The sequence below is a fragment of the Armigeres subalbatus genome, chromosome 3 (genome assembly GCF_024139115.2).
Source record: "Armigeres subalbatus isolate Guangzhou_Male chromosome 3, GZ_Asu_2, whole genome shotgun sequence".
In the NCBI taxonomy this organism is placed as follows: domain Eukaryota; kingdom Metazoa; phylum Arthropoda; class Insecta; order Diptera; family Culicidae; genus Armigeres; species Armigeres subalbatus.
The window spans coordinates 206,528,276-206,548,558 of record NC_085141.1 but is presented as its reverse complement, the minus strand read 5'-3'; the positions used below and the strand labels follow the sequence as shown (position 1 = coordinate 206,548,558).

Genomic DNA, 20,283 nt, shown 5'->3' with positions numbered 1-20,283 from the left:
CAGCATACACTTGCAGCGGCACAAACCCCTACGCTCTGTGATAATGATCAATGATTTTTCCACAAGAATCGTGAAGGTTTCGAACAACATTTTAAGATTTTAATGGGACAAAAATTAACAATTTGTAACCTGACAATTGCAATCTAATAAATTTTGGTCGAGCTTTTGATACAACATGAAACCAGCTATGATTTTGCTACAATATTTTGTACTGGACCCTGGATTTAAAATCCTACAAAGCAGTGTAGAAGAAATATTAATTTCAATGAAAATGTTGTAGATCAGCGGTTCTCAACTTGGGGTACATGTACCACTGGGGGTACTTACATTGGCTCCAGGGGGTAACTTGCACAAGAATTAGTAATGGCGGATGTATACCAATTCCAAGGAAAACTTATTAATAAAGTTTTGGGAATTTGAGGAAGCTTGGAAGTCTCTTTGCAAGAGACTGCGAAGCCTCCTTCCAAGAGGCTCGGAAGCCTCCTTCCAAGAGGCTCGGAAGCCTCCTTCAAGAGGCTCAGAAGCCTCCTTCAAGAGACTGAGAAGCCTCCTTCCAAGAGGCTTGGAAGCCTCCTTCCAAGAAGGCTCAGAAGCCTCCTTCCAAGAGGCTCAGAAGCCTCCTTCCAAGAGGCTCAGAGCCTCCTTCCAAGAGGCTCAGGCCTCCTTCCAAGAGGCTCAGAGCCTCCTTCCAAGAGGCTCAGAAGCCTCCTTCCAAGAAAGGCTCAGAGCCTCCTTCCAAGAGCTCAGAGCCTCCTTCCAAGAGGCTCAGAGCCTCCTTCCAAGAGGCTCAGAGCCTCCTTCAAGAGCTCGGAAGCCTCCTTCCAAGAGGCTCAGGCCTCCTTCCAAGAGGCTCAGGCCTCCTTCCAGAGGCTCGGAAGCCTTCTTCCAAGAGGCTCAGGAAAGCCTCCTTCCAAGAGGCTCAGAAGCCTCCTTCCAAGAAGGCTCAGAGCCTCCTTCCAAGAGGCTCAAGCCTCCTTCCAAGAGGCTCAGAAGCCTCCTTCCAAGAGGCTCAAGCCTCCTTCCAGAGCTCAGAAGCCTCCTTCCAAGAGGCTCAGAGTCTCCTTCCAAGAGGCTCAGGCCTCCTTCCAAGAGGCTCAAGCCTCCTTCCAAGAGGCTCGGAAGCCTCCTTCCAAGAGGCTCAAGCCTCCTTCCAAGAGGCTCAGAGCCTCCTTCCAAGAGGCTCAAAGCCTCCTTCCAGAGGCTCAAAGCCTCCTTCCAAGAGGCTCAGAGCCTCCTTCCAAGAGAAGCCTCCTTCCAAGAGGCTCAGAGCCTCCTTCCAAGAGGCTCAGAGCCTCCCTTCCAAGAGCTCAGAGCCTCCTTCCAAGAGGCTCCAGAGCCTCCTTCCAGAGGCTCTGAATCCTCCTTCCAAAAGGCTCAGAATCCTCCCTTCCAAGAGGCTCAGAATCCTCCTTCCAAGAGGCTCAGAATCACTCCTTCCAAGAGGCTCAGAAGCCCTCCTTCCAAGAGGCTTGAGCCTCCTTCCAAGAGGCGAAGCCTCCTTCAGAGGCTTGAAGCCTCCTTCCAAGAGGCTTGGAAGCCTCCTTCCCAAGAGGCAGAGCCTCCTTCCAAGAGGCTCAGGCCTCCTTCCAAGAGGCTCAGAAGCCTCCTTCCAAGAGGCTCAGAGCCTCCTTCCAAGAAGCTCAGAGCCTCCTTCCAAGAGCTCAGGCCTCCTTCCAAGAGGCTCCAGAATCCTCCTTCCAAGAGCTCAGGCCTCCTTCCAAGAGGCCTCCTTCCAAGAGGCTCAGAAGCCTCCTTCCAAGAGGCTCAGGCCTCCTTCAAGAGGCTCAGGCCTCCTTCCAAAGGCTCAGAAGCCTCCTTCCAAGAGGCTCAGAAGCCTCCTTCAAGAGGCTCAGAAGCCTCCTTCCAAGAGGCTCAGAAGCCTCCTTCCAAGAGGCTCAGAAGCCTCCTTCCAAGAGGCTCAGGCCTCCTTCCAAGAGGCTCAGGCCTCCTTCAAAGAGGCTCCAGAAGCCTCCTTCCAAGAGCTCAGAAGCCTCCTTCCAAGAGGCTCAGGCCTCCTTCAAGAGGCTCAGAAGCCTCCTTCCAAGAGGCTCAGAAGCCTCCTTCAAGAGGCTCAGAGCCTCCTTCAAGAGGCTCAAGCCTCCTTCCAAGAGGCTCAAAGCCTCCTTCCAAGAGGCTCCAGGCCTCCTTCCAAGAGGCTCAAGCCTCCTTCCAAGAGGCTCAGAAGCCTCCTTCCAGAGGCTCAGAGCCTCCTTCCAAGAAGCTCGGAAGCCTCCTTCCAAGAGGCTCCTTTTAAGAAGCTCGGAAGCCTCCTTTTGAGAGAGGTTCGGAAGCCTCCTTCCAAGAGACTCGAAAGCCTCCTTCCAAGAAGCTCGAAAGCCTCCTTCGAAGAGGCTAGTAGGCCACCTTCCAAGAGGCTCGAGAGCCTCCTTTCAAGAGGTTCGGGAGCCTTATTTGAATAGGTTCAGAAGCCTCGTTCCAAGAGACTCGGATCCTCTTTTCAAGAGGCTCGAAAACCTCTTTTCAAGATGCTTGGGTGCTTCCTCATAAGAGGCTCGAAGCTCGTCTTAAAAGGCTCGGTAGTCTCCTTCCAAGAGGCTCAGAAGTCTCCTTCCAAGAGTCTTGGAAGCCTTCTTTCAAGAAGCTCGGAAGCCTTCTTTCAAGAGGCTCAGAAGCCTCCTTCTGTCGGCTCAGATCTTCCAAACGGTTCCAAAGCATCCTTTCAAGCAAGGATGTTATCGATCATTTAGTAATCTGCCTTCGATCATTTAGTAGTTTTTCAATAACTCATTCCAGAGGCTAAATTTCAGAATGTGTTGTATGGTGGACCTCTAGAGCAAAGATTTATCTACAATTCTGCCTAACAGTTCGTTGTTTGAATTTCACTAATAACGGAGCTATAGCGCTAATAGCAGTAACTTAGACTAAATGATTGCATATTTTGTTATCATTTAGTATAAGTATAGCAACTAGCACCGTAACTCCTTTAGCAGAGGAATTCAAACATCGACCTGTTCAGGAGAGTTGTAGAAATACCTTCGCACTAAAAGTCCACCATACAATACATTTTAAAATTTAGCCTCTGGGATGAGTTATTGACAAACTACTAAATGATCGAACGCAGATTACTAAATGATCGATAACATCCTTGCTTTCAAGAGGTTCGGAAGCCTTTGCAAATCTTCAAAGTCTTGTAAGGTGCTTGATGTATGAACTTAATTTGAATTGAAAATTTCACGGAATAACATTAAATAACGCTTATTTTCGCGAAAAAATAGGGGGTACCTTAATTAATGCAAAAGTACTAAGGGGTACCTCCCAAGAAAAAGAGAGAGCTGCCCTAGAATAAATTTATAATAGCATAAAAAAAACTATACAACTTTGAACATCACAAAATAAAAACATATTCCGAAGAGTGGTTTATGATTTTAAAAACTATATATTCAGAAAATGGTGAAAACTATAAAGACCCTGAAAACTGGTAATGAACTTGAAATTTTTATTAAAAAATAACGCTCATCAAGCATTTAAAAATTTTTAAATTTTAATTTAAAAAAGAATCTGGTAACAATAAAAAATCCACAATACTGAATATAGTATTAATGTTATTACATATTGAGTTTCACAATTGAATAAAAGGATTTCAAACAGACTACAAACACTTCAAGGTGAATTCTTGAGCCAGAAATTTTTCGAGTTTTTTTTTTAACTTTCATATATTATGAATCCTGAATTCCCTAATAAGTGTTTGGGAATCTTTTGGATTTCAACCACCTTTTTCTGAAAATGATTGGATCGTAAAATGCACATGTTTAAGGGAATTCATTTAAGTACCTGTTCAATCTTTCCACCATTTAGGGGGAAACATTTTCAGGATGATAGTGTTCACTGGCCCACCTTTATAGCAGGAACCATCTGGAACTATGGGTGTCAAATTTCATGTTTTTCCAAGACGATGAATATAGAATCTGTACTAAAGATATATTTTGAAGACTGTGAGACTCACTGGCCAATTCGTAGCATATTCTGTGTGTTCTGCGGAAGTGACATTAGTTCAGGATGTATGGTCGAATTCGGGACACGTTTCATGGAAATGTCCATATCGCTGCGTATTTTTTTATGGATTCTCGATCTACAGTCAGCAATGGTCGGCATATTAGTTCTAGTTTCTGGAGAAATCATAAAACTTGATGGAAGCATACGTCACATAAAATAACAAGCAGAAGAAAAAATGCATGCAAAAAATGCATTTTAACATAAGCTTAACACAAAATCGTCTCCAAATTGTTAGTTGTGCACAATTGTCAGAAAAAATGCAAAATATAAAACAGATGAAAAAACCTTCAGGATGATTTTCATGTAAAAAAATATACATGGTACAAAGTAGAGGTGTCTATCTGCTATCCAAAATGAAGTTCAAACAACTCAAAATAAAATTCAATTCACCAAATTTGGACCATTGAAGAACTCGAGTTAAGATAGTTTTCATTTGAAACCGTGTACCTATATTTATTTATATATTTTCTATTTATATATTTATAAATATTAGGTTGTTTCCACCTAACGCAAGATTCATATAAGTTCGAAAAACTCAAGAAAATGAAAGGTGTTAAAAGCAGAGTGTAAAATAATCGAAATTTTTTAGTGAAGACCATTTTTCTTCATTTGGCAGTTCACTTCTGACACATTCATAGTTGACTCTGAACAGTCAATATTCAGTTGAATATTAGTCATTGAATATATTCATGCACATTTTACAAATTGATAAATTATTTGAAATCTGAACACGTTTCAAATGAGTGATTTATCACACAGGACTGAATCCGATTTTCATCCGCGAGGCACTTTCAGTGAAAGATCAACATAAACAATGCTAATTATGTTTTTTCTCCACATAGTAAACACATTCAGTGACAGTCGAATGAATGAGTTCGTGGAGTAGTCGTCTGACTATGTCATTCTATGTTTTGAATATTCATGCGATGTTTGTCAAAATTCGGACTGAAGTTGCTTCATGAAGATGAATATTTTAAGCTCTGGTTAAAAGGTGTTAAAATTGAGAGAGCAAGCACGGGTACACATTCTAGGATAAACCTTGCCTTGAAAAAAGTTATGAGCAAAAAACGCAACTTGGCTCACAACTCTTAGATAGTGCATAGGTGCATAATTTCTAAAATAGTACAAGTGTTATGGACATTGATTAGTACTTACCATGCCTCTGATTTTCCAGTTTTTGTCGAAACATAAGTACATATTGGTTTCGTTGCGACGTATAGCTACTCCTATAGTAAAATTGCTTTGCTTCAAAAGAAACGGTTCTATTACATAAGTTTCTGAAATGAAAGTGAGAGATAAAGAGTATGGATTAGATAATTTGACAAAATGTGCATACGTCAATTGACTTTTAAAGTTATTTTTGTATAGATGCATGTTATTTTTGTATATTGCAAGTCGAATTGATAAGAAAACAAATCAATACGAAGAAATTACAAATCCGTCATTCTACGTAAAATGACGATTCTTAGAAATAATCACAATAGGCTCCACCTAATTCGACTGCTTGCATTATACTAAAACTGTTCATTCAGCCGAGTAACAGTCGTCGGCACATTTTACGATTTCCATATTCCCATAATATACCAAACGGCTCCACGCTTGCTCGCTGTAAGAAAGCCGCAAAGCCGACAGCCAGCGAAATGATTGGTGGCTATAAAGCCTTATACGCAATTGCACGTGATTGTTTCACGGAACTTGTGATTTGGAGAAATATCTACAAACACACTCTCGGACTTGAAAATAAACAAAACACAAAAAGCTTCAATCACCAGCGCCAATAGGTTATCTTCGCTAAGGTTATTTATAGCCATTTATTGTTGTTTGCCAATGTCATAAACCACGCCTTTTGAGAGGACAATGTGCGCGCAGATTGCAGGCCATGTTTACTTGGGTGCATTTTACTGTTCACATAAAGGGACCGGACCCATGGAAGGTAAGTTGGACCCATTGATAAGTGAGAGCTCCAGCGTATCGAGCGTTGCGCTCCGGTGAAATATAACTGAGTCACTTGTTCAGATTAACCAGCTAGTAGAGTTGTAAGATAATTTGGGGCTACTAGTCGTCATTCACAAGCTGTGTTGCCCTACATTCTGTGCGAAAATTTCTACTCTTTGATTTTACTCCAATTAAAATATTTTATAATCTCAACTAAATAATTGCAACTAATAGAAGAATATTTGAATTTTCTAAATGTCATGTCAAACTAACAAAAAAATGCACGCAAGAGTTACAGGAGCGCGTGCGCTAGAAATACACTGCAGTGAAAACACTTCAGTTCACACGCTCCTGTGGCGCTTGCGTGCATTTTTTTGATAATTTGACATGACATTAAGAAAATTCAAATATCCTTCTGTTAGTAGCACTTACTTAATTGAGATTATAAAATCGTTTGGATGGAGTAAAATCAAAGAACAGAATTTTTTGCACACACAGTTAAAAATTCAGAAAATTACACGCTATGTAAATGTTTGAACCCATACTTTTGTGTTCAATTGATTTTAATTTTAGATTCATTGAATACAAGCTACATAGTAACGACTACCTGTAATTTTAAAAAGTGATGGAAAAATGAGTTGAACCGAAAGAAACCTTTTTGTTACATCATATATGCTGTAACACTTTTATGTAGTACAACACTGTCCAGAAGCATTGAAATCTTAAATAGTTCTAGGTTGTGTCATCCCCTACTTAAAGTATGAAGTACCAATCTACTCGCTAGCTTCCAATACTCCGTTTTCAGAATTGTTGCAAATTTCAAGAAACACAGAGATGATAAATAGGTGTTTTCTTCCCGTGTCAACTTCATGGTGTCTCATTTTCATTAGCTATATATTTCATTAAATACGATCGGTGTATGACACTAGGGGCTTTATGTCACTTATCAAAAGTTCGTTTTAGAAATTGATTTACGCTTAGTGTAGGACAAAGACAAAAAGATTCCATAGAGAAACGTTGGTTTCTGGAGTATTTAATGTAACATACAGTGCGGTAAGACGCGCGGTTACAAAGCAAGACCATGCTGAGGGTGGCTGGGTTCGATTCCCGGTGCCGGTCCAGGCAATTTTCGGATTGTAAATTGTCTCGCCTTCCCTGCACCCAACCGGCGGTTGTTAGATTTTCCAATAATCTTCTCTATATAATAAAAAATGAGTTGAGATTTCCTTCCTGACGATTTAACTCGCGAACGGGTCGACCGATTTGCAAGATTTTTCCCATAATCGATTTGTTTTGAGATCCGCAAGGTTTGTATATACAAAACATGAATTTAACGAAATGTTAAAAATCATTAGAATACAATTTTTGGTCAGCTGTTAACAAAATAAAATAAACGCATGGAAATTGATCTAGAGTGCGGTGCTGCAAATAGTTTATTGTGACATTTGCAACACCCGGGCAAAGCTGGGTTTCTTTCGCTAGTTCTGTATAATAATCTACCAAAACCTGTCTTATACAAATATTGTATAAGAATCTAACAATTTTGTAAGCTTTTCTCACATTTTTTGTATAAGAATCTAACATTTTCGCATATGCCGATTTCTTATACAGATTTTGGTAGATTCTTATTATCTATATCTATATTATCTAACAACCGCCGGTTGGGTGTGGGCATGAATGTATCACCGTGCTAGCCTCATGATATACGAATGCAAAAATGGTAACCTGACTTAGAAACCTCGCAGTTAATAACTGTGGAAGTGCTCAATGAACACTAAGCTGCGAGGCGGTTCTGCCCCAGTGTGGGGATGTAATGCCAATAAGAAGAAGAACATACAGGAAAAACTGGTTGGCAAAGCTATCAATTTTTTATATGTTTAAAATTCATGGAAAAGGATTGAAGTGTATTAGAGGCGGCTGCCACTATCATATAATCGTTTGCTATATCATTCATACACAGATTAGCTAAATTGTTTTATGGATTATTTGTTATATATAATCTGGGCCGGATTTAGCCAGAAGAGGGACCCGGGCCGGATAATTTCATTCTCCTGAATGTAAAAACAATACAGGGAATCTGTGAATTATCCGTACAACTAATTAGGTTAATAATCATTTGTTTTAACAAATTAAAAAACCAACATGCATTGCATGTTATTGTGAAAGAAATTCATGAAACAAGCTTGATTTGTGGCACGGCAAATGCTGGGTAAAGCGTTCCATTGGTACTTCGCGTACCTGAAGGAATAAAATAGACCCCATCTCGCGGTCCTTAGCCTTTTACCCAGAAACTCCGATCCCTACCTCCTCGTGGTGCTGGCCGGGATACGAGCAACCTTAGGGAAGATCGGGTAATCAACCCCGGTGGGAACTATGGTCGTATGCTGACAGGGAAGAGGTGATTTGTTCCTCTCCGGAGGTGCAAATCTTACTGAGCGTCTGTTCTCCATGTCAGGATCGGCTCACAACAGCGTTCTCCATGTTAGGGGCGGCTGATCATCGTCCGAGTGCCAGCAAGGGCTCTAAACTAAACTGTGCACCATGGTCCACCGGAAATAAGGAGGAATGGTCCTCCGGAAATTTAGGGGGTTTGGTGTCAGGCCCTGCAAGCCAGCCTTTAAAAAATCATAAGCAACGAATAATCAACAAGAGAGTACGGACCGGAACCATCGGCGAAGACCACTGCGACGAAAAGGGACTAGCGATTGGTAACTTAATTCGTGGAGCTGCAAATCTCTCAACTTCATCGGAGCACACGCATACTCGCCGATGTGCTCAAGGACCGTGGATTCGGCATCGTAGCGCTGCAGGAGGTTTGTTGGAAGGGATCAATGGTGCGAACGTTTAGAGGTAATCATACCATCTACCAGAGCTGCGGCAACACACACGAGCTGGGAACAGCTTCTATAATGATGGTCGACGTGCAGAGACGCGAGATCGGGTGGTGGGTGGCCGACAAATGAAAGAATTTGTAGGATGAGGACCAAAGGCCGGTTCTTCAACTTCAGCATAATCAACGTCCATAGCCCTCACTCCGGAAGCACTGATGATGATAAGGACGCATTCTATGCGCAGTCGGAACGTGAGTACGACAGCTGCCCAAGCCACGACGTCAAAATCATCATGGGAGATTTGAACCGACTATTGGGAAATTCAGCGCCCACCGGCTGACGAACAAAAACGACCTACGACTAATTGATTTCGCCGCCTCCAAGAATATGACCATTCGCAACACCTACTTCCAATACAGCCTCCCGTATCGGTACACCTGGAGATCACCACTGCAGACAGAATCACAAATCGACCACGTTCTGATTGATGGACGGCACTTCTCTGACATTATCGACGTCAGGACATATCGTGGCGCTAACATGGACTCTGACTACTATCTGGTGATAGTTAAACTACACCCAAAACTATCCGTCATCAACAATGTTCGGTATCGACGACCGCCGCGGTACGACCTAGAGCGACTGAAGCAACCTGATGTCGCCACTGCATACGCGCAGCATCTCGAGGGAGCGTTGCCGGAAGAGGGTGAGCTCGATGGGGCCCCTCTTGAGGACTGATGAAATACAGTCAAAGCAGCCATTAACGACGCAGCGGAGAACAACGTCGGGTATATGGATCGACGGAACGATTGGTTCGACGAAGAGTGCAGACAGATTCTGGAGGAGAAGGAAGCAGCGCGGGCGGTCGCGCTGCAGCAAGGTACCCGGCAGAACGTGGAACGTTATAGACGGAAGCGGAGACAGCAGACCCGCTTGGAAGAAGCGGAGTGCGAGGAGATGGAACAGCTGTGCCGTTCTCAAGATACACGCAAGTTCTATCAGAAGCTCAACGCATCCCGCAAAGGCTTCGTGCCGCGAGCCGAAATGTGCCGGGATAAGGATGGGAGCATCTTGACGGACGAACGTGTGGTGATCGAAAAGGTGGAAACAGCACTACGAGGAACATCTGAATGGCGCGGAGAGTACAGGCAGTGAAAGCCAAGGCAGCGGGATAGATCACTACGTCAGCTCAGCGGAAGCTGGAACCCAGCCCTCACCCACCTTGAGGGAAGTTAATGATACCATTCAACAGCCAAAGAGCAATAAAGCTGGTAAGGATGGTATCGGAACTTAGCTCATCAAGATGGGCCCGGAAAAGCTGGCCACTTGCCTGCACAAACTGATAGTCAGAATCTGGGAAACCGAACAGATACCGGAGGTGGAAGGAAGGGGTTATATGCCCAATCTACAAGAAAGGCGATAAACTGGTGCGTGAGAACTTTCGTGCGGTTCCCATCCTTAATGTCGCATACACCGTGATATCCCAGATCATCTTCCGTCGTCTGTCACCATTAGTGAATGAGTTCGTGGGAATTTATCAAGCCGGCTTCGCTGACGCACCATCTGTTCGTTGATTTCAAGGCGGCATACGAAAGTATAGCCCGCGTAGAGCTATGGAAAATTATGAACATCCCTGGGAAGCTTACCAGACTGATCAAAGCAACGGTGGATGGTGAGCAAAACTGTGTGAAGATTTCGGGCGAATACTCCAGTTCGTTCGAATCGCGCCGGGGACTAAGACACCGTGATGCACTTTCGTCCCTGTTGCTCTACATTGCGTTAGAAGGTGTCATGCGGAGAGCCGGTGTAACAGCCAAAGGGTACGATTTTCAACAGATCCAGTCAATTTATTTGCTTCGCGGATGATATGGACATTGTCGGCCGAACATTTGCAAAGGTGGCAGAACTGTACACCCGCCTGAAACGTGAAGCAACAAAAGTTGGACTGGTGGTGAATGCGTCAAAGACAAAGTACATGCTTGTGGGCGGAACCGAGCGCGATAGGGCCCGCCTGGGAAGCAGTTTACGATAGACGAGGTGGTCGATGAATTCGTCTACCTTGGATCCTTGCTAACGGCTGGTAATAAAGTTAGTCGTTAAATGCGAAGGCGCATCATCTGTGGAAGTCGGGCCTACTACGGGCTCCATAAGAAACTGCGGTCGAAAAAGATTCGCCACCGCACCAAATGTGTCATGTACAAGACGCTTATAAGACCGGTTGTCCTATACGGACATGAAACATGGACAATGCTCGAGGAGGACTTGCAAGCACTCAGGTATTCGAGAGATGGGTGCTTAGGACTATCTTTGGCGGTGTGCAAGAAGACGGTGTGTGGCGGCGAAGAATGAACCATGAGCTCGCCCAACTCTACAGCGAACCCAGTATCCATAAGGTAGCTTCAAAGCCGGAAGGTACGATGGGCAGGACATGTAAGCAAGAATGCCGGACAGCAACCCTGCAAAGATGGTGTTCGCTTCCGATCCAGCAGGTACGAGACGGCGTGGAGCGCAGCGAGCGAGATGGGCAGACCAGATGCAAAACGACTTGGCGAGCGTGGGGCGTATCCGAGGATGGAGAGATGCGGCCTCGAACCGTGCATTGTGGCGTCAAATTTTTGATTCAGTGTTATCTGTTTAGATGTTAACTAAATAAATGAAAATGAAATGAAATGAAGCTTGATTTGTGCATATCAAAATAACCCCCAAATCCTGCATTATACGTCTTTGAAGGTGTCTGCGAATTATCACGATGGCTGCACATTTATATGCAGATGCTTTTCAGATTCTTTTTAAAATAATTTTTTAAAGTGATTTTCTAGAAAATGTTTAGAGTTCATTACTATATGCTTCTCAGATAATTATGAATAAATATAATAAATAAATATAATAAATAATGATAAATTCTATTCATATCCATTGAATTGGGAGACCAACTCAGCGGATATGAATCGAATATTCGCTAAAAAACCAAAAAAAAAACACGCAGTGAGCACTCACAAAGGTTAATAGATGGTATTTTTTGCTTATGAGCTAACGCCCAGTATTCGCCAGAAAGAACCTTGGGGGACCGAAATCCATCCAGCCCCGAAGTCCGTCCATCTCATAGCCAATGGAGGTTTTAAGGTAAATAATTTATAAATAATTTATCTTATTCTGTCCATATATCATATATGTCAGTAAGCTTTTTGGTCATTGAAATGGAAAGTAGGCTTTGGAATTGAAATAAACATCAAAAATCGAAAACAAATCACACCCAGCAGGATGCGGAGTTTCAGGTGCCATTTGTTCGTGTATTGGCCATAATTGTTCCAAAAGTGCCTGTGTTAAGATAGAAATATGTAATGTATAAAACTAGCTCAGTTAGTGTTTTTTTTATCATTTAGTCAAAAAATAGCTGTACGGATTTTGATTCGATTGATTGATTTGAAATCCGTCCACAGTGAACGGTTTTCGATTCAGGAGATGTTGCTTTACTTTATATATTTTTAGTTAGTTTTAAGTGCATAAAAATAAAACACTCCAAAAATAAAGGACATTGTTTCGTATTTTTTCCTTTCTTTTATATATGCTGAAGTGTCTAGGTTTACGGATTTCGGTGCTTCACGGTACATCGGTTATGGCCTGCTGAGTTGTGATGGTCGCAGAGCTACAGAGTCAGTTAATTATTACTTTTTTTTGCACTGTAGAAGCAAACTGTTAAAATCTGTACGGATAATTTGCAGACACCCTGTATGGGTTGCCCTTCCCACCCCCCAAATCGGGCCCTTTATATGCACCACTTATAATGGCAACGATTCTCATGCTGTAACAGACCGGCAGCATGTGACCTGAAAAGGCCATCCAGGAGGAGATTAAAATGCGAATCTGACAGGAAATGACATAATTTCCGCCTAGCCATACGAAAGCGATTGTCATCATTGCCTATCGCGACCTGCTCTGGGTGAGATACATCATTCGTTCGCTTCACCACACGGTTGAGTGAAGTGAGCGAAGGTACAAAGACGAACTAAGTGCAATTGGACGCGCGAAGCCACTGCGGAAGCCGAGATCCCTGTCTTAATGATGATGTTCGATATACAAATTAATTATGTTGAAATTGATATTGCTGATTTTAATCTGCGTTTTGAAATTGCTGAGAAATGTAGTAAATTATATTCCAATTAAAATAACTGAGGGACCGAGCGAGGGCCAGTACGCGTGCGCCCGCGTCTAAGGATCCCATGAAAAAAAACATGGCGAGCGCGCCGAGCGGAGTAGCAGATGGGGACACGTGCCATTAAAAGATATGCAATCAAATGATGCTTTAAATTGAGTATTGATAATCTCTATGGCTGTTGCGGATTGAATACATTAAGAAGAGCCGGCAGAGAACATGAGAAGGCAGAAATACGGAAAAATGCTTGTCGCATGCTACTACCGTTGTTGGATGCGCTTATCCGCATCAATTGCCATGTGAGAAATGTGGTGGAATGTAGGTTTGAAAGCTTTTAAAAAAGATATTGGAATATTCGATGTCGAAACTCAAGGTTACAGAAAGTTATAAAATTCGATTTACGATGTGCAGATATGTAAGCGTTTCCAAGCAAGTCGTATTTTTTTAAATGTGAACAAAAATATCAACAGCGATATCTGCGCTTATTATAATGTTGAGTTGTTTATTTTACCTAACTAACTACATTAATGTTTACGTCATACTGATACCTCCTTGAAACGTAAAAATAAGCTGTCTCATTCAGACTTCAACTATTGTTTGACATATTCTACATATAATCTGACCGAATCGCATTATGGAACCGAGCAGCTACAAATGATAATCTGCAAATTGATGCTAATTGTTTAATTTATTGGAAATTTTAATGGATGTTTGATTTTATCTGCCTCACGCGGAACGGTAAGCCGGCTGGATACGATATTCTTTTGCACGTTCAGCCACGATTTGCCGTTTCGCTGTCCTTAGTCTGCTGGCTGGACGATGACGATGATCCGTCGTCGTCGCCCGTGTCTGGGAGTGTGAAGCAGTGCAGTTCTGGGATTTTGATGTAGCGGCGAGCACGCGAGATGTGGTCAAGATTGTTATCTCCGTTTTCCTCCCGCTGAGTTTCCCCAACCGGCATATCCTGTATTGACGCGACGGTATGCAAGTTCGATGCGGCTTCAGTAGGTATGTGCAGTCCGGTGCAGTCTACATAATCATAGTGCACCATGGTAAATAGGGTTGAGAAAGCACGTCTTAACTGGCATTGCATCCCCCACTGGGACAATGCCGCCTCCCAGCTTGTCTCTCATAAGTATGGTTTACAGGACCAAAAGGTCTAAAAAAGCAGTATGTAGAGAACGAATTTGATGGAAGTAGATAGGATCAATTGGATCTCCTTAACTTTGCAAGCAAAGGCGTATGGTTGACAATCTGGAGATGGTGGGTAAGACTTGCCGTCCGGTGTTTCCGTATTTCGTCAATATTTAACAAGTCAAGTCAACCTTGTCGAAACAAGTACTAGATACTGATGATAGCCTTAGTATATATTGAATTAAAATACGTATTTGGAAAGTTTTAGCAGGAAATAAATGGAAAAAGAGACGGTTTCTCTGAAATGTTTTGATATAAAATTTAGTTACTACTATTCCATTGATTTCCGCTACAGGATTGTAACTTTACGGATATGTAATTGGACCTCAAAGACACGTCCTCAGTACCTCGAACTTGACTGATCTAATGAAAGTATGTATCCCTCACAATAAAGTGATGAATGAATAGAATAGAATAATATTAGTTCGTCTTTGAATACAACACAAGACTATTGCATTGTGTTCTTGAAGTATCCACAGCTTCTATTTCATTCCTATAGGAATGGTATACCAGTGGTATACCACAAGTTAAAAAAAATCCACAAATTATAGGAAAGACAACCTTTGCTGTTGCATATCGATGATATAATAAAAATGAAATGGTCTGTGTTCGTATCCGCATAACTCGAAAACGGATAGATGGATATTCTTCATTACTTCAGCAAATATGTTCATTGTCGTTTCCGACGGGTTTATATGATATTTCCTAATGTAAAAATCACGAATAAGGTTGAGTAAATCGTGAAAAGCTAGAATTTAGATTTGTATGCAAACTTCCCATGGGCAGTTCACAACGCGCATTTTCGCCTACTATGCAGGACAACGTCTGCCGGGTCGACTAGTCGATAATAAATATATGTAGGGGAACGGTTCGCCACTTCATCTCATAGCTCCTATTTCCATCCCATCAAAAACAAAGCAATGGTAAGAAACTTGGTTTGTTTATTATTTTTGTGATTTTTTTCAGCAGTGAGCACGCATGTTGACAAAAAGAAGCAACGAATTTGGTGAAGTATATCTTTGTTTAGCGATGAGATGAATATATGTACAGTGAGATGGAGATCGGAACATTTCCCCTATGTAGGGAACATTGCAAAATGTATTGAACGTATGATTTCCATACATATTTTCTATGTGAACAAATCTAATGTTCGTTTAACGTTGAAACCAACGAAACCATCTGAAGTATCAGGTCAGGTCACAGGAGCGTTTCGAGTCTGACCGATCACCGCAAGAGTAAGTGTCAGTTCTGCCGGATTTGTCCCAGTGCCGTCTGCCCACGTATATGCCCTCGTTGCATCAACTTGCAAAGCTTGTAACTGGGGCTTGAGTTTCACATAATTAACCAGAAATCCCGCCGTTTCCAGCATGATGTCTCTCTTCTCCGGCATGCAAGCGAACAGCCGGTCTCGCGAAATATATTTATGAACGTTTCACGTAGTTGTCGTAAAAATCGTACACACATCTCCGATTAGCGAGCGCGCGCACGGTGCCACGAAGGCCCCCTCACTCGTAATCCCACTGAGTCGGTCTTTATAAAAATTAAATTCAATTAAATCGAGAACTGAAATTCATAAATACAACCGGGAATAAATGAAGTGCCGCGCAGGAGGGAGCTTTTAATGCCTTCCAATGTTATTATTACTTGTTGTTATTATCGCATCCTTGTCGACGTCATGTTCGCATTCCGTGCTCCATCATCTCATTGCATTATGAAGCCCAGAATAAAAAGCGTCGTCCGCACAAAGCACGTTCCGGTGTGAAGCTTATGCGCCCAGTCAACCGCCCAACAATCATTTTTACAGCTTGTTATATGCAATGCAACCCAGCCAGGGTGGACAGCGCTGCTGCCCGCGAAATGTTGCTCACTTTCACACAGCCCCAATTATTCCGCTGGTTGGAAAAGGAGGCGTTAAACGAATTAATTGATGTCTAAATCTGGACAAAAAATATTGCAGCTTAAAGGTCAATCAAAGTAACCAATTAAACCGGTTGATTTTTACAGAATAAATAAAAGCCTACTGCGTCGGAAGATTGACTTCTCGTTTAATATTCTTCACCTATCTACGATTTTATGTAGTGAATATAAGTCCTTAGTCAACAACATTCATACTAAGCTATATATTTACTTCGGATGAAAAACATACGAGGAAGAAAATATAAACACGTATAAGACGTTGTGTCATTCTATTTGTATGTACATGGATTGAAAGTCAATATCCGCTTTCGAAAGGGCTTCCTTGTAGCTCCCCGGCCACCGCTATGTAGCAAGGATTAGAACCTACTCAATTGGAAAAGGATATTTGAAGGAAATGAACTTTGATTCCAACGGTTGACATTCTCAACACTAAACCTTTGACACGAGGTATTATGTAAATCAATCGTTTGCCCTAGGATTAGTTATCCATTGTGCGGTGTGACATAGGGGACCGTTTTGCTCGATTGAGCGTTTACCCTTCAACCTATTTTAATCGGTTGAACACGATGAAACCTTGGTAGAGCTCAAATTGCTCGCGATGACTGTTGCAATTTGAATAGTAATTGCAGATAAATGCTTCGTCTCCTATAGCGTCAGTATGAGCTGTTCTTACAACAATGCACCAAGCTAAATTGAAATAGCTCCGTTACGAGCACACAATAAGAACTGCCAGCATCCAACCATGAGGAGATGACTCCAGCTTCCTCTTGGCCTTGCATCGCCATGATAGAAATACCGTTGAAGGCTACCCGCGCATCGCATGGGCGATTGACATAACAGCTCTCATCCTTTAATTACACTTCTAATCGCATATTCAAAAGGAGCATCGGTACTTGTGTTGGAACACCACATGTGTGCACTACCAGTAGGCACCTTGCACAAAAAGATGAATGAGTAGAGCAGCGCGAGTATGAGCAGAAAAAAAAGTGCGAGATAATCTTCTCGTGCGTTGACTAAGACCACCACCGGGTTCAATAGCCCTTGAAATCTGATAAAAAGCCGCACACTATGAGTGCTTTGGAAACACCACTCTAACACCATTCCATGGCACTTGACGGGTGAACATGATGAAGTATTATTACCCGCTTTATTATGCACCACCGATTTAATCGTACGTTCTGGAGAATCTTATGGAAATTCCATACTTCACTTGCTTTGACTGTTTCATACTGAAATCCAATCCGTTTCGGCAGTGTAAGCCTTCAGGTCATGGTAAATAGGTCATGGTTTCGATGCTTCAATCTTGACCTTAGTGTTGTTGAGAAACTTCCTCAGTTATGGACGTGATGAACGTGAAACAATTGATTTTTTAACTTTAAATTACACTTAGAGTAACAGAGAGGAAAAACGTAAAAAATGCACATTAATCATTCAGTAAGTAAGCAAAAAAGTGATTGTGAAACCTTACCCTAATTTCTTATAATTTCCTGCCTTTCAGCTAATCGAAATTAAAATTCAAAAATATCTCCTTTCTTTGGGTCGAAATATGTAAGTCAAATAACTGCATTTCCTCGCCCAGCAGCAAATCAAATCGTTGACATAATACCGCACTACTACAGCGCAGCTGTATAGGATTTCATTTCACCTGATATCCATCTCCGTCGCAGTGAAATCCCGCTGACGTATTGACGGCTACCCTCACTACTGAGGCCACAGATAAACGGACAACCGCATTGACGGGCGGCATGGGCGATTTTGCTCGCCGCATTGGGAAAGGAATATGAGCCACTGTCCATTGATCGAAGGAACGAATGAACGAACGGCACTCGCTCATTGATATCGTCTCGAGCGAGACTAATTGGCTTGATTTGACGCGAGATTTCCAGACACTGCCGCCACCAGACGGACGCGTATGGGCAGGGACCTACCCACTTCTCATCTCGGGCATCGTTGGGGTAATCGATCGTAGATTTTTGAAGGTTTTTTTTATTGCCCTCGTAAGATCATTCATAGTGACAGCATCAATGAGTTTGTTTATTGAAGTGTCAATTCGAGCCGGGGATTATGGTTCATTATGTGAAAAATGTAGCACATTTGTGGCTGTTGATTTGGTAGACAGGTGCATAAAGCTATGCAGGTTATTTGTTTATTATTTTGTTCACGTTGCTTAGTTCAGATGAATCCAAGATTGCGTCACGTAATGACAGGGGTAAGATGAGAAAAATATTCATTAGCAAGAGCGGGAAAATCCGCCTACTACGGCTTTCACTTGTGCCTCCAACACAAAATTTAATTAATTCCAAATCATCTCCTGTTACATACGCTTCAATGGTCGAGTAGTGCAGGTTTCGTTTGAGGTTTGTGTCTATATTTCATCGCATAATATTCATGGACTTGGTAGTACATCATGCACCTCAACAACATCACAACACCAGCATTTTGTTTATTTATGCCAAAGCCGTCGTATTTATTTGCTTCTTTTTATTTACTTTGGTTCTTCGATTTTGTGTATACCCGAACTTTTTTTTACGCATAAAGTGGTTTTACTTCTACTCAAATTGTTTCGTCTCAAGACTGTCTAGGCATGTAAAACCATTTTTCCTAGGTTGGACGTTCATGGTGTCTTCATTTGTTTTGTAGGGATTGTAAATATATTCTAAAGTAATCTTGGAACAGGTTGTCACCGTGATTGAACCAACTTAAGCAATCACATTGCGCCGGCCCCTCTTCTTCGCCTCGATTGCATGTTAATAAGTTAAGAGTGCGTAAGCCGAACCACTGCATCTCTTTTGCTTTAGTCCATTCATTGCTTGGTCCACTATCAGTGAAGCTAATTTTATTAATTAATATCATTTTATGGGATCCGCTACACGGAAAACTTCATACACACTGTCGGTACTCTCGTTTAGCTGTATGAATTATTATATCGGCTTTTCAACGACCAACCGGGAATGCTTGCTCAGCGGTAAATGGATTTCACGCGAGTTTACATGAAATAAGAATGCCGACAGACGCGATCAATGAAGGCCAGTTAGTAAAAGAGTTGCCGCCACCTGGCAGAAGCACCCATCACACGATCCGGTTTGTATCCGCGCCGCGTCATCCGAAGTACGATCAATTTAGGCTTCGAGTTTTTTCTCCATTAACAGCGCTTGATAATGCACTGTCACTAAATTTGCAACGATCGTTTAGTAAGTAGTAACCTATATTATGACTTACTGCGAACCGATTTTGCTCTCAAATGATAATGAGCGATTATGAGTCAAAATTGTTGCGGGTCACGAAAACAAACTAATCGAAACTTGATACACGTACGATCAAAACAGAATCCGAGAAGTAGTTCCCAACGACAAAGATATGATCAAATGCTTTGATATCGTTTGAGATTGCCTCATACCATGAAAATTTTGACCATGGTTTTATCCCCATCCAAGTAACAATCGAGGTTGTATAAGAGTTTTATAGCGTTCTTTAGAACCTAATCTCAAAACCTCCAATGCAGACTTCCTAGTTCTCACATCCTCTGGTAGACCGCTATACAACCATGTCATGGTCATTCTATATTACACTACACTTCAAGTCTCACTTAAAACATACTACATAAAACCTCCTCCAGACTTGGTAGTTTTGAGAACCAACATGTAACCATGGTACGACCACTTCACGACGACAATATAACCTATAAGCTAATAAACGATCACCTGTCAACGCCCCTGTTTATTATTTATATATTTTTTGCTATCGCAAAAACAATATTCTTCTTCGTGCAATGCGTAGATTGCACTCAAACAAAAAGGATTCGGAGTACCACTCCGAAATGTCGAAATCCATGCTCAAAGGTATGCCATTATTTTTGTTTTCTGGTGAAACCATGAAAAATAATTAGTTTAAATCAATGCGCTTCGTTAATTTATATTATTAAGTATTTTGAAATGTTTAATTCATATTCATTCTTCTGAAGCAATGTCTTCATATAATATATTTGATTACCGCCATCGGGGGTGACAATGGGTCTGGGGGCAGCCTGGAGGTCGTAGAGCAAAATCATTCAAAAAGGTCTCTTATATTTTAGTCTTCTTGCCTCAGATACATTCAAACCATTCTACAAGCATTCTAAGTAGTTGAAACAGTGACCCATTCTCACCCCCATTTGACCCATTGTCACCCCCGGCGACGGTACGTAAATAATGCATTGATATTTTAGACACTTATCAGGGTGATAAATTCCACGAATAAATA

General features: G+C 42.0%; 1 protein-coding gene across 2 annotated transcripts in view; it reads right to left on the bottom strand.

Moving 5' to 3' along the window:
• LOC134224504 (uncharacterized) overlaps positions 1-20,283 on the bottom strand; it is a 137,834-nt gene that overhangs the window by 7,042 nt on the left and 110,509 nt on the right. For both annotated transcript variants that reach the window (XM_062703874.1, XM_062703873.1), the window contains exon 4: positions 5,170-5,291. In XM_062703874.1, the coding sequence (XP_062559858.1) occupies positions 5,170-5,291 (122 nt within the window). The remainder of the gene's footprint in view (positions 1-5,169; positions 5,292-20,283) is intronic.